The sequence below is a fragment of the Sitophilus oryzae genome, unplaced genomic scaffold, assembly GCF_002938485.1.
Source record: "Sitophilus oryzae breed Bouriz unplaced genomic scaffold, Soryzae_2.0 scaffold_1167_pilon_pilon, whole genome shotgun sequence".
NCBI classification, from domain to species: domain Eukaryota; kingdom Metazoa; phylum Arthropoda; class Insecta; order Coleoptera; family Curculionidae; genus Sitophilus; species Sitophilus oryzae.
In genome coordinates, this window is record NW_022145801.1 from 448,805 (window position 1) to 467,771 (window position 18,967).

An 18,967-nucleotide genomic window follows, 5' to 3' on the forward strand; every position below is an offset into this window, starting at 1 on the left:
GCGGCATCATCACATAAGGTAATGTCATCATATGCTTGTATCATCTGTCACAATTCCTTCGCGGCCTCAAATAGTACCATAATAAATATTTTTAAATTTACTGGATAATCCGCAATTTTTTTTGGTTAAAATTACATATTAAGATCTGTACTTTTGAGGGATATTTTTGTTTTCTTAAAATTCTACTGCCCGTAAAGTCGAACGGACCCAAAAGCATTTTTGAAAAATACAACAATTTTTATTATAGCGAAAAATATAAATTTAAAAAAATATTAACTTACCTGATAAATTTAGTTTCAGAAGGGTTTCAGGTTCAGGTACTGACGTTTAACAAATTCATGGGGTACCTAAAGGGTACCTATTATACACTGTCTGTATTTTTTTATTTTTTTTAGTTAAAAAAATAATTATTAATTACCGAAAAACACTTTCACATAAGATTTTTTTACATTGAAATTCCGCCAAATGAATAATTTTTAAATTTTCTGAAATCTCGGATACATTTGCTTTCCAACGATTGGATGCACGGTCGCAACACAACTGTGCCTTAAAAACTTGGAAGGATTCAGCTGAAAAAGGACCCATGATACAATAAAGGTCCCATAATAAAATTTTATGATGTGGCAAGTTACAAAGAAAGGTATGTAAGTTATGTTTACAGTTTTGACATTTTTTCTAAACTTGTATGTTTACAAAATGGCAAAAAACACCAGTCACACTGCCGGTCGTCTAGAAACTGTGCCAGTGGCGTGCCGTGATATTTTTAAAAGTGGAAGTGATTCGATAAAGGATAAAGGTAATAAAAAAAGTCAAAAAATATTTTTGTATAGAGGGTTGTTTAGGCTACCGAAAAAGCTCTATCTTGTGTTTTTTGTTTGTGAATTTTATTTCAATTTTTTTTACATAATATGGGGGCAATAGTAGTAAAAATATTTTTATCAATATACAAGGTGACTCAAACATATTTTCAAACCAAAGTTGTATATTTTTAAATGGAATACTAATATTTTTTAGCTCAGTGGATGTGCTACTAAATTTCCTTTCCGATAATGCCATATACTATAATACCCGAGTAGTTTTTGAAATATAAGCATTTTAAACTAAATTTACTGCTTATTTAAAGCCTTCTTAAAATTCCAAATTTTGTTTCAGTTGCATTTTTTTAAGGAAGTACTGTACAGGGTGGCGCCTCTATACAACGTGGAAGCTCCGGGGAGAACAGTAGTTTATATCAATTTTTTTTATATCAAACTTACCCTGTCTAGCCTGATATTTCGTTAAAATAGCCATTGTATGTTAAACAAAATGAAAATTTAACCCAAAAAGTTATACAGGGTGGAACAAAATTAACGTTTAACATTGGTCACTTTTAAAAGCAAATTACTCCTTTATTTTAAACGGAAAACCCAGTATATTATTCCGGTATTCAATGGAGAATTCATATGTCTTCAAAATATTCTTAAGGTTGTCTACCCCTTAGTCAAAGATTTTCTTAGATATTTTTATTTTTATGATTTTGCGTCAGTAGATCTTTATTATTTGATAAAATCTAGGTGGCTGTGATATACCTTTCGTTAATTTAACAAAAAATAAAGAATCTAGATTAAAATATTCAACGGTAATAAAAAAATACACGTTTAAAACATATTTTAATTATTACAGAATTCAAATTAGATATAACTGTATAATTATTTGACAAATGTTAGCTAGTTGAAATCTAGTCACTCAAATCATCAGAATGCTCCTTTTCCTGTTCACTGCATAAAATGATTCTCTCTTCAAATGATCTTTTCATGTTGAGAAGAGTTTTGTGTTAAGAAAGAAGCATATGTGGAGTTCTACTTCGAAAAGCAGCCACATTCATTTCTCTCATGTTGTCGATAATAGTTGGTCGATATTTGTAAGCACTGTCTTTATTAAAGACATATATTAACGACATAATATTATCGCCATAAAAAAGCTCAGACTAGTTAAATCAGGAGCATTTAAGCATTCTATGAATGGCTGAATGCACGATCTAGAATCATCATGTCTCTCTCTCTCTCTCTCTCTCTCTCTCTCTCTGTTGGAAGGGAAGGATAAGTTCTGTATGTGTTCCATTACAAAAAACACAACTTTGATGGGTAACTTTGTTGGGGACACCCTATAGAACTTTCTAGATCTTTTGAAAAATGCTCTAAATTAACTTACATATGCTCAAAAATTTCATTTCAATACCAACTGTACTTCTCCTTGCAGCCTTCGCAATCGTATGACAGGCGCCACCCTGTATAATACTGTCTTCTTCAAAATTCGTTCTACCAAAATTTGCTACTACTACCTACTACCTTTGTACTACTACCTTCTACTTTTTTCAGTTGCATTTTTGCTCCTTCTTGCATTTTTAATCACAATTTCTTTTGACGGATGATAATCAAAGATTACAGTTGAGGGTTGGAACCTTTGGTGTTACACAGCAAAATAAAAACACTAAATCACCACAATACACCAAAACACTTTTACTTTTACACTGGACGCGCGTTTCGCTAACCATGTTAGCATCATCAGTAGATGATTATAAACTGATAATCAAAGGCCAAAATGAAATTAATCGCAAATTTTGAAGTATAATTAGTGGAAAATGAAAAATTTGTTAACTTTTTCTACTAATTAAAAATTACTACCCCTAATTTTGACGTTCTGAATGCTTACATTGAAATTAGAGAAACAAACTTCTATGCTAATTGAAACCACTAATTTAATCCACCAATTTCGAGATTCTGAATTAAGCTTTAATCTATATTTGGCTACTTCTTTTTTTAAGGCAAACGCAGTTCTCTCTCTCGATTTTGATCATAAATTTGGTAGCATTAATGATATGCATGATCGCTACCAAAGATGCCGCGGTATATTTCATCCTAATGTGGCCTCGTTATATGACATTAATTTTAAAGTCGTGGGGTACAATTTGTATTATTTTTATTTTAACGCAGATGTTCAGTAAAATTCGACTGATGTGGCAATATCACCAAGGTTTAATGCAATGGCACCCTCGGTATTTTTTTACTTTACTAGATAGAAAATGACACTCTGAATAAAATGACATATCGTATGGCAATTTTTGACATTTTTGCATATGATTTATTTGAAATTGTAATATGCAGTTCATAACGACAATTGGACTCAAAATACTAAGTGTGTGGTACCAAATTATTCGTAAAAAAGGCTTTTTACAAATATGTTAATGAGCCACCCTCGTTCATTTGAAAAAATTGAGATATGATTAAAAATACGATTTGGGCATCGTTTAACCGGCCAGGACAAAGCTTGATTTTCATGCATCCGTTGTCCGACGATACGTTGATACGATGTTAATTTTATTGGTAGAATTTAAAGACTTTGATTGGTTAGAAACGGTTAACCAATCGGAGCCTATAAATTCAACCAATAAAATTAATATCGTATCATCGTATCGTCGGACAACGGATGCATGAAAATCAAGCTTAAGACGATAAAAACATTAGACGATCAAATCTATCTTTCCAAGGCTCCTTAATAAAATTAGGAGAAGTAGGATTAATTGAAATAATGATGCTAACATGGTTAGCAAAACGCGCTTCCAGTACAAATGTAAAGTGTTTTGGTGTATTGTGGTGAATTAGTGTTTTATTTTGCTGTTAATTATTAATAAGTTATTTTTATAAAAACTATTATGAATTGAATTCTTCACAATTCTGTTATAATAGATGTCGTTTGTTATAACTCTTTTTAGTCGAGAATTGCTAGTTAAACGCGCAAATCGCTAAAAACATAAATACAAACAATTCCCATCACATTATTGATTCCGGTAATCAATTTAATTACTCTGACATATTCTATAAGGGTTGGAAAAAATCATGATTTTTAAAAAAAAATCAAAAAAATCAGATTTTTTTAAATTTAAATCAGATTTTTTTTATTTAAATCGGAATTTTTTTGATTTTAATAGAAAACATTATTAAATTGGATTAGGACTCGCAACCCAAAAGGATTAGCAACCCAAAGCTTACAATTTGAAGAAATCTAATTGTTTAGCTACAATACTCCGTATCGTATATGGTGAACAACCCTGTATATTATTAAACTGATAGTAAGCGTCAATTTCAACCAGTGTACAAATTGTTACAAATACTCGATTATTTACAAGGTATTACTTTTTATATTATTTGCAACGTTTGAAATTGATTAAAACATAATTTGTAATATTTAATTTGTAAAAATATAGTGTATTCTACACAGAGTAAAAATGTATTTTTGTGTCTCCCTGTTTACGCTAGTCAACCGTACAACCTTGTCAAAAAAAAGTATGATTTTTACCCCTTACACAATACACTATTGTTCGGAAATAGTCTTAAGTCGAGAATGAAATTAGTATTATCTATTGTCAAAGTGTAAAATACTTACTGCAGGTCGAAATTTCGGTAGAAATTTGGAAAGAACTAGAAGATAAATTGATCAAGGTAGGAGTTATCTTCATCAATATACAGCTGTTTCAAAAAAGATATAAAACAGCATATTTTCTGACGATTTGAAGATATAGTCTAACATCAAAAAAACCTTTTTCTGCATTAGAGGTTGCGAATGAAATGTATTCGAACAGCGTTTTTTTTGTCACTAGTACATAAATTTCAAATATCAAAGTAAATCCCTGCCCTTTACAAGTCTAATCGATTCACACAAAATTACTTCTAAAATCGGTTCAACATTTTAATTGATGAATAGATATGTAGTGGGTATAGGTATGTGTTATACAAATAATTTTTTTGTGTAGTTTTATAACATTTACAATTATTTTTGGATTTATTAAAAGTATTTAAACTTTACAATAGCAAGTGTAACATTTTATTTAATGAATAGATATAGAGTATATCTGTTATAGAAATATTTTTTATAGTTTTCTAGGACACATTTTTACAGTTATTTTTCGATTTAAAAAAAGTCGATTTTTTGATTTAAATCACATGATTAGAATTAAAAAAATTACTTGATTTAAATCACGATTTAAATCATGATTTAAATAATTTAATTTATATCATGCTAACCCTGTCTTCTATTCATCAAAGAAAATAAAACTGCATCAAAAGGTTTGACCTGTCTTTTTTGTTTAAATTTGAGATACTGTACTATTTAAAAAAAATTTAAATCCTTACCAGTTCTTATTAATATTATTATTATTTGGAAATCCTCCATAGTTTATCCACATATTAACGATACACTAAAAACACTTTTAATTTTTTTAACACACTATCACTAACACCCACATTAACTCTGCACTGAACACTCCAAATGAGTAATACCTCACGCTAAGTCCGTCTTGAATGACTTATCTTACAATTATCAGTAATTCGTTAGTGTGTAATTATTTTATTGATTCGGCATTTTTTGGAAAAAAATATACGTAATGATTGTTGTTCTATGCACACACGCATTATAAAGTCCATCCGTACACTATGTCGACAAAATGCTGACTAAAAACTAAAACGAGATTACTTTTTCTTTAGGTCATGGGTCAAAACCAGATTGTATCTCAGCGGCTGTGGAGAGAGAAATTAACGTTATATCCTTGATTATGTATAAATATCAATACTATGGTAGTACCAATTTAAGGCCAATCAGATACAAGGTCAGGACGTGAAGAATGAAGATTATGTTATAGTGTCTACAAATTATTGTAACCGTGTACACGAGTCATTCATTTTTACGCGGCATATTTATACACCGTTTTCTTTTTTTGCTTATAAGAGTTTGCATTTTTGATACCAGTCACTTATTTTACGTGTCCCAGTCACTTATATATAATAATAACACAATAGCTCCCGTATATAGCGTTTAACGCCTTAGCAAGTACAGCTTGCTATACTAGAGCCGTTCGGTATACAAGGAAGGTAATGTGGCTAGCACTACGCTTCAACCGCTATTATTACCTCAGGATTGTGAATCCCAAGTACTCATTTAAAGCTGAGTCGACCTAGGTACCCAAACTATTTTTATTTTAATAAAAATAGTCGGCTGATGAAATGCCGGGTGTGGGAATCGAACCCACACCTTGAGATTGGTAGACGAGAGCCTGTACCTATACGCTACCGGGCACTTGTAACTTATATACGCGGTTTTATCAATACTCTATTAGGGTTCAAACGCACTGACCAGGTCGCAGAGACCAGCATTTGATTCAATATTATTACTGTTCGCAGCTGCGTTTCCTAATAACACTGAATCAAATGCTGGTCGCTGCGACCTCTCTGGTCGTCATTGCGTTTGAGCCCTTAGATAGGAAAGGTTTATATGTATGAGAAGTGTACGAAATGTGTACGAAGACGAAGAACTACACTCAGATGCAAAAAAAACGCAAGGAGAAATTTTTGGTCAAATTTAAAGTGCTATATTTTTGTTATTTTCAGCCCTACCTTTATGATTTTTTAGCAAGCTGTATATAATGATATATCAACTTTAATTCGTAAACTCAACTTTTTATAAACTTCAGTATTTGACATATTATACAAGGTTTATCGAGGGGTTGTTTTTTTTTACCTTAAATTTAAAACACCCTGTGCAATAATTTCGTCTGTAAATTTTCCTAAAATTAAATTTTACGGTCAGAACCATGACTCCTGAGCATTTTGTTTTTTGATTCATGTCAATACATGCCTTGGTTAATTTTTGAGAGCGAAATGAACTGATCACGATCAATTTGCAATATTTTCAATTATCATTCCTGTTTGATGTCATTTTTTAGATGCTTTGGGAGATGGTTTTGGAGACTATTGTCGTAACGTCATATTACACTGTATTGGATACTCTATACTAATTAAAAAAAAAGTTAAAGACTGACGATACAGTCCTGGTTTTAATAAACATTAATAGAGAACAACGGCATACGGTCGAATCGGCCTACAAACACGTAAACGTTTACGTACGCATGCGCATTTCTTATATTTTCTATTTTTTATACATGTAAAAGATTCTTTACGTCTACGTATACGTGCCAGGAGCGGCCGACTCGACCGTATGCCGTTGTTCTCTAATAACGATAACAGAACTAACGATATTATTAAAGAAAACATCTGTAATACACAAATATACAAACAAAAAAATTGTAAAAAATACCCTAATATTATAACTGCCTGTATACATACGTCGGTTCATACTGTTATTGAGGCTGCGTATATCATATTGCGTTATGTTTTCCCATTCTTCATTAAGGACCAAGCAAAGTTCGTTTAATGAAGTTGGTACTTTACGACATCTTACCCTCCTGCCAAGTATTTGCCAAACGTCGAACACGATGGGCAGTTAGGTTAGGTTGTATAATTACCATTGAACAATATTGTATATTATATTGTTGGTGGCGAGCTCATTTCGCTCCGAGTTTTGCTCTTAAAAATTAACTAAGGCATGTATTGACATGGCCCAAAAAACAAAATGCTCAGGAGACATGGTTCTGACCGTAAAAAAAATATATTTTAAGAAAATTTACACACGAAATTATTGCACAGGGTGTTTTAAAGTTAGGGTAAAAAAGCAAACCCTCGATTACCCCTGTATAATATGCCAAATAATAATATTTATAAAAAACTGTGTTTATGAAAGTTGATGTAATTATATACAGCTTGCTAAAAAAATCATGAAAATAAGGCTAAAAATAACAAAAATATAACACTTTAAATTTGACCAAAAATATCTGCGTTGCGTTTTTTTTGCATCTGAGTGTATATCTTCATCAACAAAGAGGAACTACATCTTCATCATTTTTTTTTTAATTTTTGAAGTGAAACTTTCTAACGCGCGATGAGAGTAAAAATTCAAGGTCGCGACACATGAGCTAGCGTTACGACACGCGTCACGACAATGCGACACGCGAATGGTAACTTTTTGGAGCGTCGTAACTCGGGCCCTATATGAGTTAGGAGGCTGAATCTCGGAATGTAGATGGGGCTCTTCGATAACTTTTCATGATATTTTGACGACGTTTTGTGCGCTTCGAAATCCCATCATCAATGAATCAAATAAAAAATCTTCCGATTATTACAGTTGAGGGTTGGAACCTTTGGTGTTAAACAGCAAAATAAAAACACTAAATCACCACAATACACCAAAACACTTTTACTTTTACACTGTACGCGCGTTTCGCTAACCATGTTAGCATCATCAGCAAATGATTATAAACTAAAGAACAATCTACAAGTTGAGCGTTTATATACTCGCCCAGTGGGCACCGAGTGGGCGTGGCAAAAACTAGCCAACCGAGTCAGAGCCAACTGAGCGTAACAGTTAGATTTCCGCCACTAGAGTAGTAGGAACAAAGAACTTGAAGGAATTGGACCGTTGTCTCTGTTCATACTATCTTTACATTTATTAATTCTGATGCTTTCATATGCATCTAATTGCCTGTAATTTGAGACTTGTTTAATTAATTTTAAATTATTAAGATCTATACAATGGTCTTTATCAACAATATGTTCGGCAACGCAAGATTTATCCGGTCTACCATATCTTATCTGAGCTAAATGTTCTTTAAATCTAGTTAATATTGATCTTCTAGTTTGCCCAACATATTTCTGATTACAATATTTACAAGAAATTTCATAAATACCCGACCTTTCCAGTGGAGGTGTTTTATCCTTTGGATTACCTAATAATTGTTGTAATTTATTATTAGCACTATACACAAGTTTATAATTGACATTCTTAAAAATTCCTTTTATAGACCACGGGTTAACTCTCTATCAAACGGTATCGAAAAATATTTAGACGTATCTTTCTCCACTTGAAAAGTCGAATTTTCAGAAATCATTAACCTATACCTACGTTTTCTAATTAATTTATCAACTAGTGAAAGAGAATATCCATTACACTCAGCTACATTCCTAATGTAATCTCTTTCTATTTCATATCTTTCGTTGGAAAGTGGGAAACTAAGTAATCTATGAACTAAGAAATTTAAACTAGCCATTTTATGTTCAACACTATGATGTGATTCATTAGGAATATATCTGCGTGTGGTCGTATTTTTCCTATAGATATCAAATTCCAGGCAATTATTAACATTTCTAATAACTAATACATCTAGAAATGGTAATCTGTCGTTGTTCTCAATTTCATGAGTAAATTTAATGGAAGGAAAACGATTATTTAGCTTAGAAATAAAATTATCTATGGTGTCCGAATGTGTGTCAAAAACAGCAAAAATATCATCCACATACCTAAACCAAACTCTTGGAAAATACTCAAACTTTTTTTTTGATTTAGTGTTTTTATTTTGCAAAAAATCATCCGATTTAAACGAAATTCGTAGTATGTCGATAGATTGGACCAAGGCCAACTTTACCCTGTTAGACACGTGTCACTGGGACAGTTAGTTTTGACGTAAGAAACATCAAAAGTTGATGTGGTCCGATTGCGACCAAATTTGGGGGGTAGGCGGTGAGCGACGGTGCACAGGGTCCTACCATGCAAAGTTCGATAAGACGTTTAGTTTATAACTTCATCAGGGTGAGACTAAGCATTTGATATTGAAGAAAAATGTGGGTCGATTTCGGCATATTGGGGACGGGCTACAGGATGACGCCCTCGACTTTTCGAACCGATGACTCAATGGACGAAATCAAGATTTTTTCTCAATTATGGGTCGGTTGAAACCAAACTCGACACGTGGGTAGAGGTACCACCCGAATGGAGTACTCACAGACAGACGGACATTTATATACCTATAATAATTTACTTAACTCAGTAATGCAAAAATGTTTTATTTTAATAAATTGTACAAGAAAACATATTTTACAATATTTACATACATTATTATAAATAAATACACTTTGAGTTCTCGCCAGCAGAGAAAACTGACATGATGATGATAATGATTCACTTTAAATCATTTACTGGTGTAACATTAACATTATTTTGATAAATAATAGCATGGTCATTATAAAAAAATACATCCAAATCATCAACGTGTGATTAAAAGGAATATAATTTTAAACAAAAAGCCTTGGCATAATAATATCTTCACTCTCGATAGATATAGCTGGAAAAATAAGTAAAAACATCGTGCTTGACCAGCTTTGGTCGAAGATATAGCCCCAAATGGCCGAAAAATCAGTTTTTACAAATATCTGCCAAAATATGTAATTTACAATATTTTTCTTTAAATAAGAAATGAGGCTTGGGTAAATAAAAAAAAACTACAAAAATGGTCCTTATCATTTTTTACGTAGAATAGTTTTCGAGATATTTCGCCTCGAAGATCCCTGAATTTTCTCTCAAGTCTTAACGCTTAACGAGATATTGATACGACAAATTATTTAAGGCAATATCCGACACCGACACAAAAAAAATCTTGACAAAATATGAATAAGTTTGTAAAAATCTAAAAAATTTTGGGCTAAGGAATGTTTGCCCGGTTTTTTATTATTATAAAATATGGCAAAATTCAAACAAGTTCCAAAATGTGATAGCTACTGATTCTACCTTTTAAATGAACTTAATCACATGACTTTTAAATCACCAAAAAATATTAAATTTTAGCCGGGTTATTAAACAATTTGTCCTATCAATCAATGAAATCTATCTAACAAAAAAATGTTATTCTACGTAAAAAATAATAAAGATCATTTTTGTAGGTAATTACCTAAGGTTTATTTCTTATTCCAAAGAAAAAATTGCATATTTTGGCAGTTATTTGCCAAAAACTGATTTTTCCACCATTTGGAGTCATTTTTTCGACCAAAGCTTTTCGGCCGAGCACGGCGTTACAATTTTTTCTTCTAAAGGTGGACCAATTACGCTCAGACTTGGGTCTTTTTTGTGTCCTTATTTACTGTACTATACTATGACTTTAGTTGGATTAGATATTATTGACGCAAAGAAAGTTTCAAAATATTATAGACGTGTTGGGCCATGTATGCAAACTTTAAACTTATACGCCATATGACAGTACTAAATTCAAGTACAAATGTACCTAATTCTACCAGTACTAATACTAAAATACAAAATGATCGAAAAAAGGGCATCACGGTGACCAATGACAGAACAATTATTTATTAGAAACTGATATAGACGTATTTATGTCGAGAATTAATATTTTTATAAATATAACAAGCTTTCAAACATAAATGTATATTCAAAAAATAAATTTTACTCAATAAATTTTTGTGTGAATGATGGGCGTATCATACCTAAATATTTTAACATTTTTCAAAATTGAATGTTTATTTTTGACGTTAACTTCTTATGCCATCAGTTTTTAATAAAGATTGAAATTTAAAAAACCGTGATGCCGTTTTATTTTCGATCGTACAGTACATCTGGAGATCATAAAGTTGATATAACTCATAATATCTGTCAAAGCTGTTATTATAACATTAAAATTGTATTATTTTCCTTCAAATTCGTCCCACGAATCGTTCGAGGCTTTTTCTTTCTCCACAGGAGTTTGTTTAACACCTTTTTCAGGTAGTTCTGGATTATAACTGATTCCAAACGGTTGTACGTGATAGATGAGGTACTCAAGTAGGTATAATTTGTAGGGATCTACGTAGTGAATAGTTATTATGTTGTCTGAACAGCATTCCATACCCTGGAACAATATGATGTTAATTAGTTTAAAATATTGATCACAAGAAACAAACTGTTAAGTGTAAAAGTGCTACTTATATCTTGCATTTTTTTATTTTTGCGTGTGGCTGCGAGGTCCTATTGTGACGCGACTAAAATTAGACTAGATTAAATATAGGAATTTCTCAAATATATTTAAATATCTTTGGAATTTCTAGATTTTAAGTCAATGGTGCCATAGTATAAGTAAAACAGTAGCTCCACTCTCCCAAATATTTTATGCCAGTCGATAAAATTCGACAGATTGTTGGCAGCATGCAGAGCGCTTCAGTTGAATGAAAAAATGTCTTTCAGGCTATCCCAGAACAGAGTCAGATTGTCGAATATGAGTGCGTTACTGTGTACTGCTACTTCTATGTATCTTATGTAGCCGCGTTGTAGTTTTTGTAGCTCGTATAATATTTAAAACATAACGCAGTTATTTTTAAAAAGAAATGAGAAACCATATCTCTTTAAAAAACACCAATTTACCACAATACACCAAAATATTTTAACTTATTAAGCAAAGGTTTATAATTTGCATTGCCCAACTCCGGTAGCGCTTTGGAGGGAATCGTCTTGGGTCTAGAAACTGCTATTCAGCACCTGCCCATGGCTTCTAAGATATTTACAAGAGAGATTTGTAGTAATCAACTATTAAAATCTAAGAAGGAGCACAATGTTGTCAAGAGTTTGTGTAACAAAGATTCTTTTTAGCTTTAGACAAGGGACATAAGGTTGTTATATATTAGATAAAAAATACTATTACGATAAAGTTAACAACTTAATCGATAATGTATGGTAATAATAAGGTGGTAGAAGATGTTAAAAATCTCTAAAAGAATCTAACAACCTTATTCTTATACATATTGTCAAGGTGTATGTAGCGCGAATTCGCCAGAAAGTAAAAGAATATTACAGAATTCTTTAGAACGTTCCAGAAACACTCGCCAGGGGGTATATAAAGGCCCGCGCTTTGGCAGTTGGCAGTTTTGAAGTTTGATAATACCGCGTCTTAAATTGTGAATTAATTGGCGAAGGTGCCAGTACTGTTAGTGTAATAGTAGTTGCCTTTGAATAAGAAGACTAAGGAAGGAGCATAATGCTATCCATGTATTCATGCATGGTGGGCGGAAAAAGCACTCTACGGTGGGGATTCTTGACAGTTCTGTTTGACGATTCATTTGACACATTTGAATTTGATTTGAAATTTTGTGGATTTGTCAGTCTTTACGGAGCGTATTTTATGTTATTTATTATTTATTCTACTACTGATAGTTGTATAAAGGTAATAAATCTAGATGGAAATTGTGGCAGAACTTAAATTAACAGTGACATTATCGCGATTTATCGAAAAATACTCTAAAATAGTTGGTTATGTAGCGTGCGGTAGATCTCGGCAAAAATTGAGTGAAATAATGGAACAACTTTTCGCTAGTAAGTGACTATATAATATACATACGTGTAGTAAACCGATCATTTATGAAATTCACTTAAATTAACTAAATTATATATTTTTCTTGCATTTTAGCTTTTATTTATTACTTGTCAAAGATTAGATGTCAAAGAATTTAGATACGTTAATTTGACAGTGATTTGACTTACCTGCTTCAGTAGCGTATCGGATGTTTGTGTTAATAAATACTTATTATAACTTATCTATTTTTATTAGAATTATATATTTTTATAACAATTTTAATAACTACCAACATTTATTCACAACGTAAAATAAAACAACAAATTATTGAGTCTACCCCACGTCTACCCTACATCATAGTTTTACATTTTTTAAATAAAATTAGAACGACACTGATAAACCGGAATTTAAGTCGGCCATATTTGAGGCCCATCGCGGTGTACCTAAGATTTTTGATATGCTCCTTCCTTCGTCTTCTTATTGAAAGGTAGTTGCATAAATTGTGTTGTAAATTAGTATAAATTGTGTGTACAGAGTGAGAAAGAAATAAGTTCGTTAAGTATTTTATCGTGAGTTTAAATTAGTGGACCCACGGAAGGCGCAACAATATTATAACCTTGCTTTAAAAAAATGCAGGATCCAATCCCTCACTACCTTAATTTGTAAGCATTACCTAAAAGTCATAAGACGTTTTTAATTTGCATTTTTGAGTGCTCAAATTTCGCAATACTTTTTTAAAATATTCAGAAAATATACTCACCACGTTGAATGGGTAATAGTGGTAGCTCCAGAACCAGTGCTCTTTGCCCATAGCACCCGGAATAAGCACGTCGGTGGCAAAAAGAGGTAAAAACCTACTTCTACCATCCGCGTCACGCGAATCTCCAGCAGCTACTCCAACATTTTCCAGACATTTACCAATTTCGACGTCTTCAGCCCCAGTATTCTCTTTCTTACATTTATCTGGATTTGGCAACGCTTCCTATAAATTGATTTATTTCTTTAGTTTTTATTAAAATTTTTAATTATAAATATGTTTAAAACAAGTTCAAATATTTTCAAGGCTGGTAGATCCCGATAAAAGAAACATATTTTCTTTGGTAATTATTGGGAAAAGTGGAAATCGTCCGATTTTCACTAAAATTGGTATACACCCTATTTTGAGGTCGTAGATTACGAATCTGAACTTGTTTCCTGGCGGTCTCTTACCGTTTTTCAGAAAAACGGAAAATTATGTCAACATTGAATTTTTCTTAATTTCCGCTGTATACAGTAGTAATATCACTATATTTTCATTATATTATAGTTTATCTAAGAGCTGTTCTTGATTGTGGATAGAAAAATACCCAAAATTTTACCGAAAAACACTTTTCTTAATAAAATAAACAAAGAAATTTTATTTAATATACTTTTTTAATAAAATAAGTATATATTTAATTAAACTACAATAATAATCCAACATTCAATGCAGGTTTTGTCCAACTTCGTCACCAACATTTTTCTAAGAAGTTTATCAATATATAATATTCAAGCTTACATTAATTTTAACATTATAATAGGAGGTGTCTGTTAAGTAGATATCTTAATTAATTAATAGTAATTATGTCAAATAGAGGCGGGACAAATCTCTGCCAGGAAAGGGATGAGGGTGGGATCATTTCGCTCGCCATTTTCTAGGATATATAAGAGTAGTTGTGGATAGAATAATAAATTGGGTTTGGTTAAGGTTAAGTTGGTTTGGGTTTTGGTACAGTTTTTTTTTGTTTTTTTTTGTAAATCATCATTCAATCGTCCACTCTCACAATAAAATAGAGGCACAGTAATCCACCTAAGCGTTTTGCTCCATATTGGCAGAGAGGGGATAGACATTTGAGATATATTTAAAAAATTCATGGTACATCTCCTGATGTTTGGGTGTTCGAAATTTCCTCCGAAATAAATATTCCGCCAAATAACCGGGAAAATGATCTTTTGCCCGGCCATATTTAGGAACATTTCTGCTCAGATCCCTCCATGCTCTCTCAATATTTTGCGTGTGAACTCCAGTGTCTGGATCGACAAAATTTTGGGAGTGGTTTACCGTCAGATGTTAGAAACCTTCATCTGCCAAGCAGTTGTACGATTTCCAACAATCCGATATTATTGTAGTACCCGGTAGTACCCATTCTTGAATAACCGCCAGCAGATGCTCCTTCGACCGTTCTTCAACGGGTACCAAAAAGAGCTTTTTTGATTCCCGTTCGATTTCTCCGAAAATCCATTGACCGTCGATTACTCTACCTCTATTATATTTTCGTTTGCCCATCTTACATTCGTAGATCTCTACAATAACCACTAGGCCCCCCACCTTTTGGGAGTTATCAACCAGACAAATTAAGCAAACTTCCCTGCAGAAATTTGTCCAGTTGACAACAGTATCGGACGCCAATTGCAGCTCGACCATCATCCACTCCTGCCCGTGATTATGGGCTAACCAGTAAAACACGAACTTACAAATTGTCTGAATGTCCAAATGCGCCTTCTCAAAAAGTTCCCCTCTTTACCCCAATTTTAAACGTACATTTAGTCCCCCTTTTTAGACAAATATTAGTGCAACGAAATCTAAATGTATCGCGTGCGTAAAATTTGCAGGGTACATGGCATCTCGGACAATTTATAGGTTCGATAGAAAATACCCCATGAGAAAAAAAAATTATTTAGTTTACCCTCATCATTGACTATATTATACATACCTCCGACGTCCAAAGTGCATCCATTGCAGGGCTCCATTGCTAAATACTTACTTGTCTCCAGTCGCAGAAAAAAGCTCTAACTGCACCTCGTGCACATTAATAAATAAAAGTCAGTTGGAAAAATCGTTAGAATCTAACGGTTTTTGCCTTGGAATGTAGGGGAAAATATTTCCCTTTCCATGAATCTGGTAATCCCAGAGAGGGCGAAAAAACGCGCTAAATTTAGGTTTAGCATTGGCAACGTCGCTTTAAATGTCAGAAACGCGTAACCCAACATTTTCAGATTGTTTACAAATTTATTTTAGCAAATTTTCCTCTATTATGCATAGAATTTGTTAAAAAAGTAACAGAAAATAGCAAAAACCTGATTATTTATTGAATACCTAACAAAATATGTGCGAAAAAAACTTAAAAATACGAGAAATTAAGAAAAATTCAATGTTGACATAATTTTCCGTTTTTCTGAAAAACGGTAAGAGACCGCCAGGAAACAAGTTCAGATTCGTAATCTACGACCTCAAAATAGGGTGTATACCAATTTTGGTGAAAATCGGACGATTTCCACTTTTCCCAATAATTACCTTTTCTTTTTACCGTTTTTCAAATAAATTCAAAATAACCGAGTTATTTTACTTTGAAAATTTCCAAAAACATGAATTTTTGCTTCAATTTTGAGAACCACTGGATCTTTTCTAGGTTTTCTTTCTTGTAAATTTAATCTACTACCATGTTTAAGGAATTTTGTTTTTTTTTCTAAAAAGTAAAAAAAAGTCAAAAACCAAACTTTCAAAAAAAAAAATTCGCGAAAAAAACTCATAAATCGTGTCGTGCCGAAATATGCTACCCCTAAAAATATTTGCACCTATTTAAGACTCAGTCTTAAATTTGGCATCAAGTCTTTTTCGATCGTAAGCTAGACTAAGATATTGTCAAAGATATTGTGGTATTTTTTTAAAGGCAATTTTATGACAAATTAACTGTGCAAATAAAATATATCGCATTCCAGTTGTAACGGATTAGCTTAAGGGCAGGCCACATGTGGATCTTATTTATTTTATATTTTGTCTGAAAACATATACGACTGTTCGGATCAAAGAAGTTTTTTTTTCAACGAAATAAAAATAACGTTCAGAAAGTTAAATAAATCGCACGGTTCATAAAACCTAAACACAAAAACGTCTCAAGAGGGCTGGGTAAATAAATAAGTAATCCTAACATCGATCACTAAAGTCGTAAAAATCTAAATAAAAACTCCAAGACCCAATAACAACCGCCCTTTGGTACCTATTATAGAGATACACCCTTAAGTTCTCTCTCAGGCCATGTGGTTATAATACATCGTTAAATAATAAAAGTCAAGTAGACCTGTCTTGCGTTGAAACATACTTTGTTGAAAAAATCTTCTGGGTACTTCCCCACTAGAAGAAAATCGACAAAATAAAATAGTTATTTTTTTAATTCAACGGAGACTAATTGTCAGCAGTGGATTAATAAAACAAATTTGTGTAACGGACAAAAAAATATTTGCGTTTCAGAAGGTATCTCCTCTTATCGTTGGAACCAATAAAGAAGTAAATGTTAAAAAAAATCTAGTGGCCAAATACCCAAAAGACTTTTTTGAAGAAATGAATCCGGAACAAAAAGGTATACAGGCCCGGCAATGGATCTCTAGGCATAGGAATTACATGCATTGGAATGAAACGCCATTAAAAAGTCTATGCTTAAACAGAGATGGACAACAACTTCCCCGTTTCCACTTCCACTACGACTGTCTACTTAGACAAACTCCAATAAGATAACAAATTTTGGAAATTCCGCCACCTCCCATCCACTCATGATACCCATCTCCCTGCCCTTTATCGCCATTACTTTATTTCCCTTCCCGCGCCTCCGCACCTCGCTATTAGGACTCCCGTCAGTTCATCACAGAGTTGCCAGGTCTACCGGTTTCGTCTGTAAGCTACCGATCTACCGATTTAAAGAAAAATCTAACGATATATTCAACTGCGTCTTTAGTTTTTACAATAGAAGCACTTTTAAAAAGCTGACTTATTTGACTAAAAATTAAGCGACTGCCGCGTTGGAATCTGTATAATCTGACTTTATTATTGTTTCATTAAATTTTATTTAGTAATAACACACATACAGGTCATCGTTCTGTCTAGTTGCAGAGTTACAGAGATATTCCTAAAAATCCTTATTACTCCTTATTAGGCGCGGTATTGGCGACATGCCCGAAGAAGTTGATATCTTTTGAAAAGATTTTATTTCATTCATCTACTAAAGTTGAACCCATATTTTCCCCCAAAAAATGTAAACAAAAAACAAAATTTAAGTTAAGAAACAACCTAAATTCGGACAAATATTTTAGTGATTTTCCCGTCAAAAAAATATATTAATATGAAAAAAGAGTTGAGAGTTGCTACAGCTTTCCCATTGAAATGAAATTAATTTTAGATATCACTGATCAAAATTTGTACAAAGGTAAAAAGTGACTGCTACACTAATTTGTGACTGCTATTGTTGTTACCTACTTGTTATAGTTTTATATGTTTTTATTAATATATTAATATTATTTAATTCAATATTTTTTTTAATATTAAATAATATACCTAGCTATTTCTAATTCTTGTTATATTTATTATATTTGTATTTTATTTGAGTGATCTATTATTACGACACATAGGAATGCTAATTTTGGACTTAAATATTATATTTTATTTCGTTTCTGTACTTTTAATTTTTGTTGAAGATCTACCGAGAATTTTGTTCTCGTATGGAATTATAATCTAACAAACCCGGCAACCCTGTTCGTCTACTCCTTATAAAGTTTTTTTCGGCCTAATTCCTTTGTCACAGCCGCGGCTTTGTGAAGCGCCGCCGCCGACCGACTGTGTCGGGGCGACTGCTAGGAAGATCGTACAGTATTGCCATTTCATAGAATTGCACTTGCTATTTTAGAAATGATATCAAAGTTTTGCATGTTACTTTTCGTTTTAGAAAGAAGTTATGTGCCTAGAGAAAACATTCGTAAAATTGTTTCGTACTTTATTTAATATTTCATTAAGTAGGCAAGATAATGGGATTAGAAGATTTAGGATTTTGACAAGCCAACATAATTTCGATTTAATTGAATGGCAACACTGTCCGTCCTGTTTCTATTTTTTCGATTCTGTTCTATTAGTAGGCGGTAGCCCCCACACAAGCG

The 18,967-nt window shown here is 32.4% G+C and overlaps 2 protein-coding genes across 6 annotated transcripts in view; both read right to left on the reverse strand.

The window, feature by feature from the left end:
- Positions 1-5,457, reverse strand: part of LOC115888163 (reticulocyte-binding protein 2-like) — a 145,428-nt gene extending 139,971 nt beyond the window's left edge. For both annotated transcript variants that reach the window (XM_030907777.1, XM_030907769.1), the window contains exon 1: positions 5,169-5,457. In XM_030907777.1, the coding sequence (XP_030763637.1) occupies positions 5,169-5,221 (53 nt within the window). In that variant the 5' untranslated portion in view covers positions 5,222-5,457. The remainder of the gene's footprint in view (positions 1-5,168) is intronic.
- A 5,844-nt stretch (positions 5,458-11,301) lies between these two features.
- Positions 11,302-18,967, reverse strand: part of LOC115888217 (glycoprotein-N-acetylgalactosamine 3-beta-galactosyltransferase 1-like) — a 90,389-nt gene continuing 82,723 nt past the window's right edge. For all 4 annotated transcript variants that reach the window (XM_030907853.1, XM_030907873.1, XM_030907862.1 and 1 more), the window contains exons 6-7: positions 13,788-14,009; positions 11,302-11,593 (exon numbers count right to left, since the gene is read on the reverse strand). In XM_030907853.1, the coding sequence (XP_030763713.1) occupies positions 11,390-11,593; positions 13,788-14,009 (426 nt within the window). In that variant the 3' untranslated portion in view covers positions 11,302-11,389. The remainder of the gene's footprint in view (positions 11,594-13,787; positions 14,010-18,967) is intronic.